Source organism: Oculina patagonica, chromosome 3 (assembly GCF_052425735.1).
Source record: "Oculina patagonica isolate OP01 chromosome 3, crgOcupat, whole genome shotgun sequence".
Taxonomy (NCBI): domain Eukaryota; kingdom Metazoa; phylum Cnidaria; class Anthozoa; order Scleractinia; family Oculinidae; genus Oculina; species Oculina patagonica.
This window is the reverse complement of record NC_135760.1, coordinates 4203681-4218318: the sequence shown is the minus strand read 5'-3', so window position 1 is coordinate 4218318 and position 14638 is coordinate 4203681. Positions and strand designations below refer to the sequence as shown.

General features: G+C 39.7%; 1 protein-coding gene and 1 pseudogene across 2 annotated transcripts in view; one reads left to right on the top strand and one right to left on the bottom strand.

The window, feature by feature from the left end:
• LOC144646231 (transmembrane protein 45B-like) overlaps window positions 1-14638 on the top strand; it is a 113718-nt pseudogene that overhangs the window by 96191 nt on the left and 2889 nt on the right. The window lies entirely within an intron of this gene.
• The window catches only part of LOC144646161 (ATP-binding cassette sub-family C member 4-like), a 31874-nt gene continuing 20727 nt past the window's right edge, over window positions 3492-14638 (bottom strand). The window contains exons 3-7 of the mRNA XM_078505699.1: window positions 13306-13688; window positions 11238-12565; window positions 8336-8906; window positions 7715-7851; window positions 3492-6743 (exon numbers count right to left, since the gene is read on the bottom strand). Of these exons, the coding sequence (XP_078361825.1) occupies window positions 5836-6743; window positions 7715-7851; window positions 8336-8906; window positions 11238-12565; window positions 13306-13688 (3327 nt within the window). The 3' untranslated portion in view covers window positions 3492-5835. The remainder of the gene's footprint in view (window positions 6744-7714; window positions 7852-8335; window positions 8907-11237; window positions 12566-13305; window positions 13689-14638) is intronic.

The following is a 14638-nucleotide window of genomic DNA, read 5'->3' as shown; positions in this document are numbered from 1 at the left end:
TATATGAACTCATCAGTACCATTGCATGTTAACCAATCAAAACGTAGGAATTGCAAGGTACCAAGGTCGTACCAGGCACATGTTGATCTCCGTGATGGCGTCGAGTAGAGCGTAGTCAAAGTTATTCTGATTTTTTATCGAGATGATGACAAAGAATCGGCATTCACATACCGTTTGACATGGCAAAGCACAATTTAATGGACATAGCTTGTAAACATTTGATCCATTTCATGGAAATCAAACGACAAGCGGAAAAGTTTTAATTTTCAACTAGATGCATTTGACTTAAAGTTGTTACCTACAAACGCACGGAAATGCCATTGGCACTAAAATGGCGGTCGCATCATACGAATCAGTGCTTGACATACGCACCCATTACAAGCCCACTGAAAACCTTCAATCAGTACACTTATTACTTCTCATGTCGCCCATCAGGAGTTGATAAAGGTTTTATCAAAGAGGAGGTCTTAAGGCTGCTTAGAACAAATTCCTCTGAAACAAAATTTGAGAAAAAAAATAAGCACTTCCAATCAAATCTTATCGAGAGGGGTTACCCAGAAAGCCTAGTTCAAAGAACTTTCGCGGAAGTTAATTTTGAAAACAGGAGCAGGCCCTCCAAACCAAAACTTAAAATCTTGCCTTTTGTAACGCAATACCAACCAGCTTACCAAACACAGTCCAAACTTGAAGCAAATACTCATGGAAAATTGGCAGTCACCCATTGCTCTAAAAACAAATATTCAAAGAACCTTCCCTAATTATACAAAGGGGGAGGACTCTCAAACATATACTCGTAAGAACGAGACTATGAAAATGGCTCATACGCGTGCGCGAGAGTCCTGCATGCCTGTCAATTTATTTTTTATCACTGACGTGCTGAAGTAAAGAAAATTCGGGTTATGATACAATACTTTTCGCTGTAAGAAAATGAAAGTTAATAGATAACTAAAATTAGTAGTTAACTGACAATTGGCCAAAAAAATAGTAGTTAACTGACAATTTGCCTTAAAATTAGCAGTTAACTGACAATTGGGTACCCCCATTAGCACCCTCGTCATTGGAAGAATATATTTTACAAGTTAAGTTGGCTGTAATTCCCGGCTGCAATAGAAATTAACCAAGCTTTCGTCTTCGACATTCCAAGCCGTCTTTCGGAAAATATTTGAGCCGGCCGTAAACCGGCCACGGTAAGTTTATTTCGCTACGTTCGGTCCGTTCAGTCTTTCGAAGTCATAACTGCTCAAAACTCGTTCATAACTGTAAACAAAAGTTACTTGTCTCATCGATGTGTTTGGAGATGGACCAGCGAATTGAAACTGGCGCGAAGAAGCGATCGTTGTCGTGGAAACGGATGATTGACTTCCATCAAAACTCATTTTTTAAACAGGAGAAAAATGTCGTTGGAGGACGCGTGTGATCGGAAACAGCTCTAACGCGAATTTAGGAAAAGTTCTGGTCAAATGCTTATAGTAAAAATGTTAACATACATAAAATTAACGCGAATTTTTGAAATTCGCGTTAATAACATGTATCGTTAATTTCCTATAATAAGGTATTTGTTTTTGTTTACTCATTTACTTTGGCCGGGTCAGATGTATGCAGTTCAATTTTTTATTGTCCAAGTGTAAACTATTCTTTATTGTTTGTTTACTGCCGTTTTTTGTATGCAAGCATGATATGTGGTTTTGTTTTACAGTTAGTTGTGTAGTTCAATAAATGGGCTAAGAATTGTCTGCTTATCCCGCACCGCATTCTGTTTGTCAGTTTTTTGGGTGCGGGGAATTCAAGAAATTAATTTCAGATGAAAGGAAACCTCAAAAAAATCGTTCTCTAAAGTGGTAAAGCACCTAACAAGTAACAATAAACCGAAAATAAACAATAAAGATTACGGCTGAGGACATACTGTAGTACTAAGGGTAGTTGACACTAATAGTGCCCCCGGTCTTTTGATCTTATCTGATTCGAATAAATGGAACTTTTTGTTTGTGTTTATTTTTAAGGGTTGTAAATGTGCGCGAAACTGTAGCTTGCGGTTTAGTCTCACGAGGTTGAGTGGCTACCGCATCTTGGTACTGGGTGAGGCATTGATGGGCAGTGAGAAGTTGAAGATAGTTCAATTTTATTGTAAAATATTTATTTCTCTTTCTATTTTAAAACACTAAACTGTAACAATTTTTTAACGTAGCGGTCGAGTTTTTGAGCTTTTGCAAGGTAAGGATATTTATTTGGATTTTGAACATTGCACGTGGACAAAATGGCGACCGAATGTCGAGAACCTAAATACCTTGCCCATGTTTTTAATAGCCGGAAGATCTAAACGGACAAAGCGCTACGGCTACTTAGTACTAAAATATAAAACAGCAGTTTTAACTATACGATGTTATAATCAAGTATCCCGGGTTTGAGCGAGTGGTCATGATTTTGTTCAGATTTGTCATAAAACTGCAATTTAATCGTTCTCACGATGCAAAAATTTCAAAATCTAGCCTTGATCTCCAGCGTCTACCGATGATATATAGAGCCTGAAGTTCTTAAACTATCGTCTAATGCTGCGAAGGTAGCGTTAAAAAATGGTCAATTGTAGAAATTTTTAGCTTTTTTTAACTTACGTTCTCGCTGGTTTATTCTAACAGAGAAACTATCGTTTGTGATTATTTCCTTAAACTTGAGCATTGGTCAAAATAACTTCACATTTCGATGATACCACAATTATTCTGTTGAACAAGAAAAGAATTACTGCGATTGGTCTTAATTTTAAAGTGTTATGGTAATTCTTTGCTGGTAGACTATTTGTTTACATTTTACTATGTTAATTAGTACATTTTTGGCTCCTTTATCAAAATCTAGCCTTGATCACCAGTCAAAAAATAGCATGAAACGAACAAGCGATATATATATTTTTCAGAAACTTTCTAATAACTGCTGCATGAAATGTCTTTTCAATTTTTCATTCAACGTTTATTTCTTTAAGATTGATGTTCATTCTGTTATAACGACTGTTTTATTTCTGTGTCGCCTATAGCTAAATGTGTTTTAAAGAACTGCAGAACTTGTTCCAGGAAACCCTGTTTGCCAGTCGAGGGCAAGTTGGCTTTGCTTTAGAGTCATCAGTGAGCTGCATTATCATGTGCAGAACACCCAAACATGTCTTTCCCCTGAGGGAAAACCCTTTTCTTTGGTGGCCGTCCCTTTAGGCAAAAAATCTCCCGACAAGCTATAATATTGCTCGCACTCTGCCTGTATTACAGCAATTGATTTGATGTGAAGTTTTGATCCTAACATATCACACTCCAGCACACGGATAAATGTTTTCCTCTTTTTACGGCCTGTTTGATTTTTGTCGGTGAAGGCTTTCCTACCTGTCCCAAATATTTTCCCATTATTTGCAACAACGATCCCGAAGCAGGCAAGAAAATCTGCTTTATAAGAGCCTTGCCACACACAAAACACTTTTTCTTAGCGAAATTCACGTCTTTATTAAATTATGTGACGATAAACAGTACAAAAAACAAAGTTTGAATCTTCCGCGCCATTTTTATTCCCAAGATCACGCGGTCTTTGCACAGCGGTTGCACGCATGCGCACGCAAAATGCCCTCCTGTTCAGGCGCTCTTGTGTGTGATTATTAGGCCGCGTAATAATATGTAAAGCAATACCAAACCATTGCATCTGAACATAATACTCATACTAATACGTTTATAGCTAACTATAAAAAATAAATTAAGATCAAGAAAGTTAATATTCCCTAAATGGTAACCTACACTTCGATCTTAACAAACTCTAAAATGTGGTGCTCGATAATGATATTAAATAGAAATAGTACAACCCTTGTTTTGGAAATGTGCTGGCCTAGTGGTCAGTGCCAGGGGGGTGGTGGGGGGGGGGGGAGGGTAGGGGCGAGGGAAGGTGACTTTATTGTTTCCATTTGTTTATTCGTGACCGACTCATTACTGCCAGTATGACGTCACATGGCAACGCGCGAGCGATTACCTCGGTTTGGTCAGATAAGCGGGATTAAATCGTGAGTAAGCTACAACAGAGGTCCAAAAAGGCTTACCTTTAGTGCTTATATCGCTATTGTTAGCTAATTCCTTCCCAGTAGTTAGGTTTGATGCCTTAGCTGTATGTGTGTATGATCTGTTTCTGTTTTTTTGCGCCCGTAATCTTGTAATTTGTTTATTTTTTTTTAACTCTTGAACAGGACAGAAGGCGGGACCGCCATTTTGCTTTCGGGTCAAGCAGAGTCCATCAAAAACATCCACCTTTTCGCCAAACATTTTTCTCAAATCCGCTTTATAATAGGAGGTTTTACTCTTTGATTATGAACGTTTAATCTCCGTGTCGTTTCGTGTCGCTTGAGTGAGCCAAACTTCATGTCTTTCCATTCGAGTGCAAAGGTATAATTTTTATCCAGAATATGTCAACAACTCCGATAGCTGCTTCGCGATGATGTCATGTAGAAATTCTTTTTCTATATATTTTTATTCGCATTCATTGGCTTATTATAATGTGCTTCTGTTGGTATCTGTGCAGTTCTGTTGTTTTTTGTGGCTTTCCTTGCCGTGTCGACTCTTAAAGTTCATTGATTGCATACCTCCTGAAAAAATAAATAAATAAAAAGAAAAGCTTACAACACGGGGTATTTCGAGTCGGGTACCCATCCAAGTGTTAACCCCGCCCGGCAAGCCTTAACTTCGGCGAGCTTGAATTGAGCAAGCGCTTTCATTGTGGTTTGAACGAGGAAAAACGTGTTGTGCGAAATAGACATGAGTTCAAATTCGTTGCCGCAACAGTTTACCTTTCAGTGTAACAGTGTTGCAACTGAAAACAAGTAGTAAAAAAATACCGATTACAAAAGGCAGAGCAAAGTTATTCTGTGTTTCTTTTCTATAATACCTAATGAAAGCGCAGGCTCCATCCGACCAGGCTGAAGTTAAGTCCTGTCGGGCGGGGTTAATACATGGATGGGTGACCAACTGAAAATTACCCGTGTAGCGCCTTTTTCCTCGTGATTGCTTTCACTATTAAGGGGAAAGACATGAAGATCCACAAATGCTGAAAGTCTGATACTGCACGTACATCAAGAACCGTATATCCTTTGCCAAACCTCCTATTTCTGTTACAATAAAAATTAAATTAGCTGCCCAGAGACTCTCGAAAGTTCGACCTGTTTACAGATTTCATCGATCATTTTACTCTTTGCGAATGTGTTTCAGTTGATTTAAAAAAATGAATATAACGTCTGATCTACAAAAAAATAACAAAAGAGTGACTTTTGCATTCGCTAACATCTCTGCATCATCGACTTGAGTAAATGAAGGAAGGTAACGGAGAAAAATGCCACATTCGTAACTCGTTTCCCGTTTGACGCTTTGCCCGCCATCTTTAATATCACTCATGCGAAGCGTGACGTCATACTGGCAGTGATGATTGAACCAACATTTTCCTTAGAGACACCTCCCCCCCCCCCTGGTCAGTGCTTTGACTCCGAACTGACAGGTCTGGGTTCTAGCCCTAACAGGGGCTACTGTGTCGCGTTCTTGGGCAAGACACTTTACTCTCATAGTGCCTCTTTCCACCCAGGGCCCAGTTGTTCAAAGGGAAATCCAACGAATATCCCTATTGGAAACAAATGGCTAACTATTGGCCAATAATGGTTAACGACTTCGCTTCATTAATAAGCAAGGCTATTTTATTTTACTGAGATATCCACAACTTTAGCCTTTTCACCCAAGAGAATTTGTTACAGATTTGTAAATTTTGTTTTTTATCAGTTGAACAAGATATACTCATGCATATGGTATATCGACAAGTCACAAGCATGGTGACTTTATTTTACATATTTGCAACTCGAGCCATTTCACTCAAGGTACTCCCTTCCTTATTCACTAGTGCATCAAACCTATCAAACTCATCAACCTCTCCATTTTTCAAAACCAAAATCAAATCACAGTCTCTAATGGTGTTCAAGCGATGAGCTATAGTGATGACTGTGGAGTCCTTTAGTTTCTCTCGCACGATCCTCCAGATTGTTTGTTCTGTGTCGGGATCCACGTGTGCAGTGGGCTCATCCAAGATGATGATCTTGTTCTGTTGCAACAGGACACGAGCCAAACAAATTAACTGCCTTTCTCCTACACTGACGTTTGCACCATGTTCCAACAACTCGTGATCCAGCTGTCCGTCCAGACTTTCTACGAACGCTTTCAATTGCACATCTTCTAAAGCTCGCCACAAATCTGCATCTTGAAACTTTTCCATGAGGTCGAGATTTCTTCTCAGCGATCCACTAAAAAGGACAGGAGTTTGGCCAAGTATGGATATATATCGTCGTGCTGCTTGGAGATTGATTTCTTTTACGCGAATACCATCGACTATTATCTCTCCATCAGCATCTGGCATGCGCATAAGAGCTGCCACAAATGATGACTTCCCAGCACCCGTGCGGCCTGCAATACCGATCTTTGCATCACCTTTAATGCTAAGGTTAATTTTCTTCAGCACTTTGGGTCCTCCCGGATAGTACGTCAACGATACGTCTTGGAATGTGACATTTCCTTCGCGTGGCCAGTGCTCTGGGGGAAGTCGTTCCTCTTTGTATCCAGGCTCAGAGTCCAGTTTGGTGTACGTTATAACTCGTTCAACTGACGTCATGTAATTCTCGACATCTGAGGTTGTTCTAACAGAGAACTGAGTCATGTTCACGGTCTGAATGACGTAAACCAGTGCAAGTCCGGCAAAAGCTAATTAAAAGAAATATAAAAAACATGTTATTTTTTTTTCCTTTTATGTATACTCTGGGTTGAGCAAAATTCTTCTTCTTCTTCTTCTTCTTCTTCTTCTTCTTCTTCTTCTAGATTCGAGAAATCACTCATTCATTCAACATTCATCAAGAAGTCCTTTATCGGCTAGGAGACCCGTCATCCATTAGAGGGGAGGGGGAGGGCTCACCTGATACAGTTTTTTTTACCAGCTGTAGGTTTGGTACACTCTCTCCCCAAATTCCTGGTAGCAGCTACCTAACAGCCATTTCAGGCGTGCAAAACAGCTGCAAAACGCTTCCAAGCGCATGAAAGAGCCGCGCATGTACAGCGTTTCTACAGCCTGCTTCACCTTCACTTAATTAGCTGAAAGAAGGCTTCCAAATCGCGCCATTTCGAGTGCAAAATAGCTGTACGGCCATCTTACAGCGCTTTTGTGGCGATGCACAGCACTGATCGTTTCGTTTGGGCTTCGCGCTTCCTTCGATAAATTAATAGACGCAATATGCAGAAGATTAATGCACTTGTCAGCGGATTTATGATAAAAGTTTACAGAAAGAGGTGCACGGACAAAACTTCGCCCTACACACTATAACCTCTGACTTGGCTAAAAAAGCCATTTTCTGAGTTAAAAGATACGCGACAATGCCAAAAGGTTTCGTGGGTATTGGCAGCTCGCAATCTTTCGATGAAGACTCGCGTTGTGATGAAAAAAAAAAAAAGATTCAGGAATTCTGTATTTATCAGGATTCACGATCAAGCAACGATGAGCTACCGCTTGTTATATTACCTTTTAGCCAGATTGTCGCGTACCCTTTTCACGCTTTTGTGGGACAATCTTTTTCGAAACAGCGGTATAATGGGATACTCTGAAATAAGTACATCATTTTTTGTCTGGTGTTAGGCCAAAACGATTATACTTGTGTAATTATGTCGCCTACAAAAAAACATACCAGCATCTTGAGACACCACAACTGCCGTCAGAGCCACTGCATCAATTAAAAGAGAAGCGAGAAGATCCATGCGTACACCAAGCCATCTCCCACTTGCCAACACCATAACGTACGACTGATTATGAATATCTTGATATCTACAAAAAACAGTTACTTGAAAGGGATGCCAAAACCAATTTTATTTAATCTTGTCAGACGGGATGAATTGAGATAAGTGTTTGATATATGGTTTAGATGAAACATTATTTTGCTTCATTTTGTGTTTTGTTTTGTTTGTTTATTATGTTTTTTTTATTCGAGTAAGACAGTCCCGGGGGACTTCTTATTTTTTTTTTGGCCGGGGGACGGGGGGGGGGGGGGAGTGGGTTGAGCAAGGGTTCTTAAAAGTGGGAGAGCTCAGCTTGATGGAGCTTTTTTCGTTTTTGGTGAATATTCTTGGAAGAAACTTATATTATACCGCTTTCAGTCAAGACATTGCTCATTTCTTTTTGGCATTACTCCTACTCTTTGCTAACAAGCGTTCTATCAAAAAAAAAAAAAAAAAAAAAAAAAAAAAAAAAAAAAATCTATCCTCTTTTGGATGCAATGACAAATACTGTATCGCAGGCTGATTTAATATACCTGCAAAACTGATCCACGAAATCTCTTTGCCTGCCTCTTGTCCGAATGGTGTCCAGTCCGTTCACGGTCTCCGAAATGTGAGAGAAGACTGGACTACGGCATATGGACTCTAGCCTTTTTAGCTCTCTCGATGTCTTCAAGTAATACCTCGAAATGAACACGACTACCACAGTCATCGGAAAGACCACAAACAGAAGCCAAGGATTTGTGACAGTTGGAACAAGAACTGATGTTAACACCAGCAAATCCATCTGGATTGCTTTGAGAAACATGTTGGGTAACACCTCGTCCATGCAGCCTACGTCTTTAGAGAACCGATTCATGATTCTTCCCACAGGGTTTGAATCAAAGAATAAAACCGGGCATTTTAGAACAGCCATCACCATTTTATCATGAAGACGCTCAGAACATCTTAGAGAAACTAGAAGGAAAACAAACGCTCGAATGATGCAAAACACAAAGGATCCACCGACTAGACAGGCAAAGATAGTCAGGTTTGTGTTGTCTTTCTGATCTTCTGGGAGTTGCTTTGTCAAAAATGAGAGCCACACGTCAGGAGCAACTATCATTGCTGAGAAAAAAAAGAGAGGTAACATAATAAGAGAGGTCCACGGGAACAAAAATGCGCATATGTGCTAACGTCATTTTTTTCGTTTTAGGTATCTACCACCCTTCTGCGCTCTTTCTTTAATTGTTTATAAAAAACTCACTATAAACAATGTAAAGACTAGTAGTTAAAGTTTACGCTTACTTATTTAGTAATGGCAAGACAGAGGCGCATGTGTTTTAACAAATCGATCTCCAAGCTAGACTGGCAAAAATAATCGCAACAAAACTATATTGACACCGCAATGTCTTGGAAATCCATGACTGCGATTTTTATCTATTTTTATCCAACACTCAGAATTCGGCAGGTGAAAAAATTGCAATGCCTATGGCAACGTTCCTACGAAATATAAGGTTCAAAAGTTTATCTTTTCTTAAAAACTTTCGCCGCTCTTAATTTTGCGGGTTTGCTTTGTTTTTCCCCTGGGCAACTGCTCCTGGGTCTCCGAGATTGCAAATTGTTTAGACCTTCCCGTCTTTGGTATTCTATTACAGCTCGCCCAATGGTGAGGCTCAAAAAACATTCACTATATGCCAGTAAAGGTTTTATAAGGTAACAGAGACCGATCCATTCTCGGGAACCCATGCAACGACAGTTAGTCGGGGATACACGAGGTAAACCTAGCGCCCCTGCCTCTCCAAGGATGCGACCGATCTAACTGACGTTAAAGTTAAAATTTGTTGCTATGGCAAGGTAAAAAATAGGTCACCAAGGGTGACATGAGTCTAATGCCGTATGGCATAGTGATACAGATTGCGCGGTTTTCGTAAGCCGGTTAAAATTGGTTAGAGGTTTGTGTTCGGGAGTTTAATTTAAAATGCTTATAGCAAGCTAGGGGCATCGTGGATGATTATGGATGAAAACGAAACAGACATAAATTTATATGCTTCACAAAATTTAAAGTATGAACAGGAGTTGATGTTACTTCTTCCGTATTGTCCGTAAAAGCAGAAACGATTAAACATTTGGACAAGATTGCGTGACGATTTACAAAAAGCATGTTCATTACAAAAGGGTTGAAGAACTTCAATCGTTTTCCAGATTTTTCACTTTTATGATAATTTTAAAAAATATAATACTAAGCACTAGTGAGATTTGGTGCTACGTCATTATATACTTTACGCTGGAAACTAGAAATTATCGCTACCATACACAGGAGCGAAGACTTTATCATATGTACAATTCCAATCATCACTTCCATATCATGTAACCATTTTATGATTTTTCTAGCTGTAAGAAGAACTTAAGATCTCTGAGAGTCGTAAAGATGAATCATTTCATGTATGGCAAAGGCCGGGACAGTGTAATACTGCAAAGCGGCCAAAAAACGCATTTTGATTTAGTCGCGTAACTTGATTTACATTTATCCATGTAATCTTTTATTTTTGAAGGTTTTTGTTTGCACTGTAAAGAAAAAATTGGTCAAAATCGTGATTAAATAAAAATACGAGGTAAAGTTTTCTATTTTTTAAAAAAAATAAACATTTGGTCGCATTGTGTAAATAAACGCGAGTCGCCGCAAATATTTTTTCTCAAAGACGTCTTGCTTTTTAAGCAAGACGAAAAAAGTGTATGAACTGAAAAAAGATTTATTTTCACAAAAATAAATGTCTTTGGAAAATTATTTCGTCCTGTTCAAGTGTGATAATCGTGACTTGAGAAGAACTTTTAATTATGCGTGGGAACACGTGTCGCTGATTGGCTGTTTTTAATTGAAACTAATCGTGCGTGTCCGTACGGAGTCCGATCATTGTTTTCTACATTACAGCGAACGATTATCGATCCCGAACCATTCCCTTGGGATTGCTAACAGCTTTTTTCATATAACAAAGAGTCTAATGCGCATGCGCAAAGCGCACGCAAGCATTAGACTCAAAAATGTTAAATTCCATGAACTGACTGTTTGAGGCTAATATCTTAAATATTTTCCGACAAAAGCCTTTTCTTTTTTACGTATAATTCTGTCTAATCAGCAAAAGAAACCTTTTACAATGTTTTTACGCCACGGCGATCTCAATTTTGTTCAACATTATCGGTGGAGCTGCGAGAGAATATCAAAGAGGGGAATACCGGAAACGATTACGAACCAGCCCAAACGTACGTAGCAGGAAAAGATGGGATTGGAAAAATACTGTCAGTTGCTTTTAGCATTTCTTTATAATTGTGGAGCCTTTGCGCTGCTGTTGTTCTTCTTAATGGTGTAAAAAAGCAATGCTACGTTTTTGTGACTGCGGATGAGAAACCTTTTGCCTTAGAAAAAGATCTCGACATCAGAACATTTGAAGGCCACCTTACCTTGAGCAATGAGACACAAGCAAACTACGGCAAAGATTGCCAACGGATGCATCCCACTTCTGAAGTAGTCCCAGTATAGCTTAGAGGACACCACCCCGATTGAGCGATCTTCTTGAGATTTGTTTAGGCCTTTGTATTGCTTGGTTGATGCCACTGTTTTACCACTTTCAGCATTTTCGTTTTCCTCTTCAACCTCCCCAGAAAAGTCTTTATCTGCCTTGTTGTCTGTCAGAACTTTCTTATAGAACCGGTCAATTGTTGTATTTAGAAAGCCTTGTTCTTGCAACTCATTAAAACTTCCTTTTCCCAAAACGCGTCCCTTGTACAGCACAATCACTTCATCGGCTTCTTTCATGTGCTGTTCTTGATGGGTGGTTAATACTCGGGTTTTATCTCCCAGTAGGTCTTTGATGCATTTTTCAAAGATATGCTGGCCAACTTTGAAGTCAACAGCACTTAGAGGGTTGTCTAATAAGTAAATGCCTGCATCGGCATAGACTGCCCGTGCTAAGCTTACTCTAGCCTGCTGACCACCACTTAAAACAACACCGCGTTCTCCCACAATCGTTTGGTCATTGTCGGGAAACTGCTGTATGTCTTCCGTTAGGGCGCATGCTTCGGTAATCCTTGTGTATTTGAGTTCATCGTATGGCTGTCCAAACAAAATATTGTCTCTTATTGTTCCAGAAAATACCCAAGGTATCTGAGGCACATAAACAAGGCTTTCTTGGCAGGTTATGGTTCCACTTGTGTCGGAGATTTCGCCGGCGATAGCTGATAAAAGAGTAGATTTTCCACTTCCCACTGGTCCGGTGATAACGGTCAAAGTTCCTGGCGGTGTGGTAAATTCGATATCTTGCAGAATGAATTCATCTTCTCGCTTGATTTGTTTATACGTCATACCCGACACACATAAAGTGGCCGGCGTGTCCAAATTGTTTACTGGCTTATCAGCAACAGCTACCTCCTCTTTTTCGTGATGGTCTGTAAGACTGCTCTTTAGTTTTTCTGAGTTGCTTTTCATGTTGCGTTTATCTTCCGTAGACTGATCACTGAGATTTTCTAAAAATAGAAATGTTTCTATACGGCCGAGCGAGGCATAAGCTTCGTATGTTGTCAGCAATCCGTTGGCCAGGTTTAAAAAAGTGAATTCTCTTGCTATAGTGATAAAAGAGAGCAGCATAAAAACATTAACAGGTGTGAGGGGCTGACCAGTTAGAACAAGAGTAATGACTGACACCAGGGCCGCAATTGGTGTTGAAGCGTACTCTAACCCGGCAACTCCAGACAGAACGGCGCTCTTCTTACGAATGATGTTGATTTCATCTCTGCCGACAAATAAAGAGTTTTAAAAGGATGCTTTTAGGCAACAACATGGGATTTATTTCTTCAAAGAAAAGTAGTACTTTCTGCAAGTTCTCGTAAAACAAGATAAAAAAATATAAACTACAGTCGAAGCTCTCGTAAGCGGACACCCTCGGGACGCGAAAAAAGTGTCCGTAACTGGAGCTGGCCGCTTACGAGAACGGTTCTCGTAAGCGGCCACTATTTTCACTCCTTTATCCACTCATCCTACTCAACTCCACTGTCTTCTCCCTGTAAACTCACCGGCTAATAGATGAAAAAATTCAACACATGTAAAGGGTTTTCCTGTTCAAAGATTTGCAAAGACTTCTAACGGTGTCCGCCATTTTGGAAAGACCATGGGAGCGAGCGATTTTCGATTTCTCTCCGATTAATCTGATTGGCAGACGAAACTAACTCGAAATCTGAGTTAAGTTTGTTTAAAACCAGTTTTATTTTTATTACTTTTGTGTCAGATTACCAGGCTAAGTAATATGGTACAATGAAAACTAAAAAGTAAACTGGTTTGAAGATTTTGCGACTTTTCACATCCCTTACAAAGTTCTCACTCATCATCAGACCGTCTGGCGTTTCCAAAAACATTTTTTGCTTTAATATAAGTAACGTCAACATATTAATTAAAAAGGAAAAAAGAGAAGAAAACGTCTTGAATCAGGGTATATGTATAGTCGGTAAAATGTAGCTACGATATATTTCATCCTACCTTCGTGCATTTTTTATCTTTTTTCCGTATTCATCTTCCCACGCATGCGTTTTGATGGCGCGAATCCCAGAAACCACTTCGTTCATTAAGGAGATGCGCCGGTCGGATTCTGCAGCTGTGCGCTTGCGCAGTTTACCACCAAGATAAGATAGCACGACAAAATAAGGAACAACAAAAACGAAGAAAGTTACTCCCATAACAGCTTGCCAGCCAACAAAAACCAGAAGCAAAGCCATAATTACTACGAGTACAAAAGGAGTAAAAGCTGCCGTGACGAAACACATCACAGTTGTTTCGTCTAGTCGCTGAACATCGTTTGATACCAGGTCAATCACTTGACCTGTTGTAAACTTTGACAGCACATGCTTGCTGATGTCAAGCGTCTGAAAGAAAAAAAAACATCACGGAATTCCAAATTGTACTTGCTTGCTCGAAATAAGCATGGCTAATGTATTATTGTGTGACACATTTTTAAGCTAGCCTTAATTTGCGAAGCGTTCTTTTTTCAAACGCGTTATCACAGGTTAAATTGTAAAGTCTGAACGAGCCTAGTGGCCCATCAGACCGGAGCTTATCCCGGTTTCCGTAGCATAAAGCACCTCCCCTTGACTTGCTCCGAGTCGTTCGCTTCAAAGAGAGATTTAAGTTCTCTCTAAGCGAGCACAGTGGTTTGTTAGAGCGAAGCGCTCTAGGGTTTCATTCATACCCTAAGTTGTTTATGTGAACGCGATGCGTGAGGCCAAAATAGATTTATGCGTGCAAAGCGCATGTCAAAATGGATTACGTTTCGTTCGCTGCCAGCAAGAAGCAAGCAAGTAGGACTAATAATTTAAATAATTCCAACTCTGTCTCTTGTATATTGTTTTTGCAGAACACAGAAAAAAGGTAAAAAAATGTTGCACAGAAAAAATAGTAAAATGGAAGTGGTGAGTCCATTTCTTATTTTTTAGTAAAAGACATTTTTAGGAAACACTTTAGAAGCTAGAGTTTAGTTATGTTGATCGTAGTCCAGTCCCTGGACTCTCTCTTCCGCGCTATTTTTATAGGGGCTGAACCCAGGCGTGCGAAGAGAGAGTCCAGGATAACTTGCATGCGCATGCGCCAGTTTTTTCCCCCGAAATCGGGGGAAAACCATATTTGGAAGCACTTTTGAAAACGCGCGCGCACAGATTACGAGTTCAACTACGCGACCATGTACTCTAAAGCAAGATCACCGCAATAACTTTAAAAAAGCCTAGCTTTTCAGTCATTGTCTACTAAAATCTAACGGCCAAAACAAAAATCGCTATCCGTCAACTAAACCTTGTATTTTGTAGCTGTTTATTGAATTGGT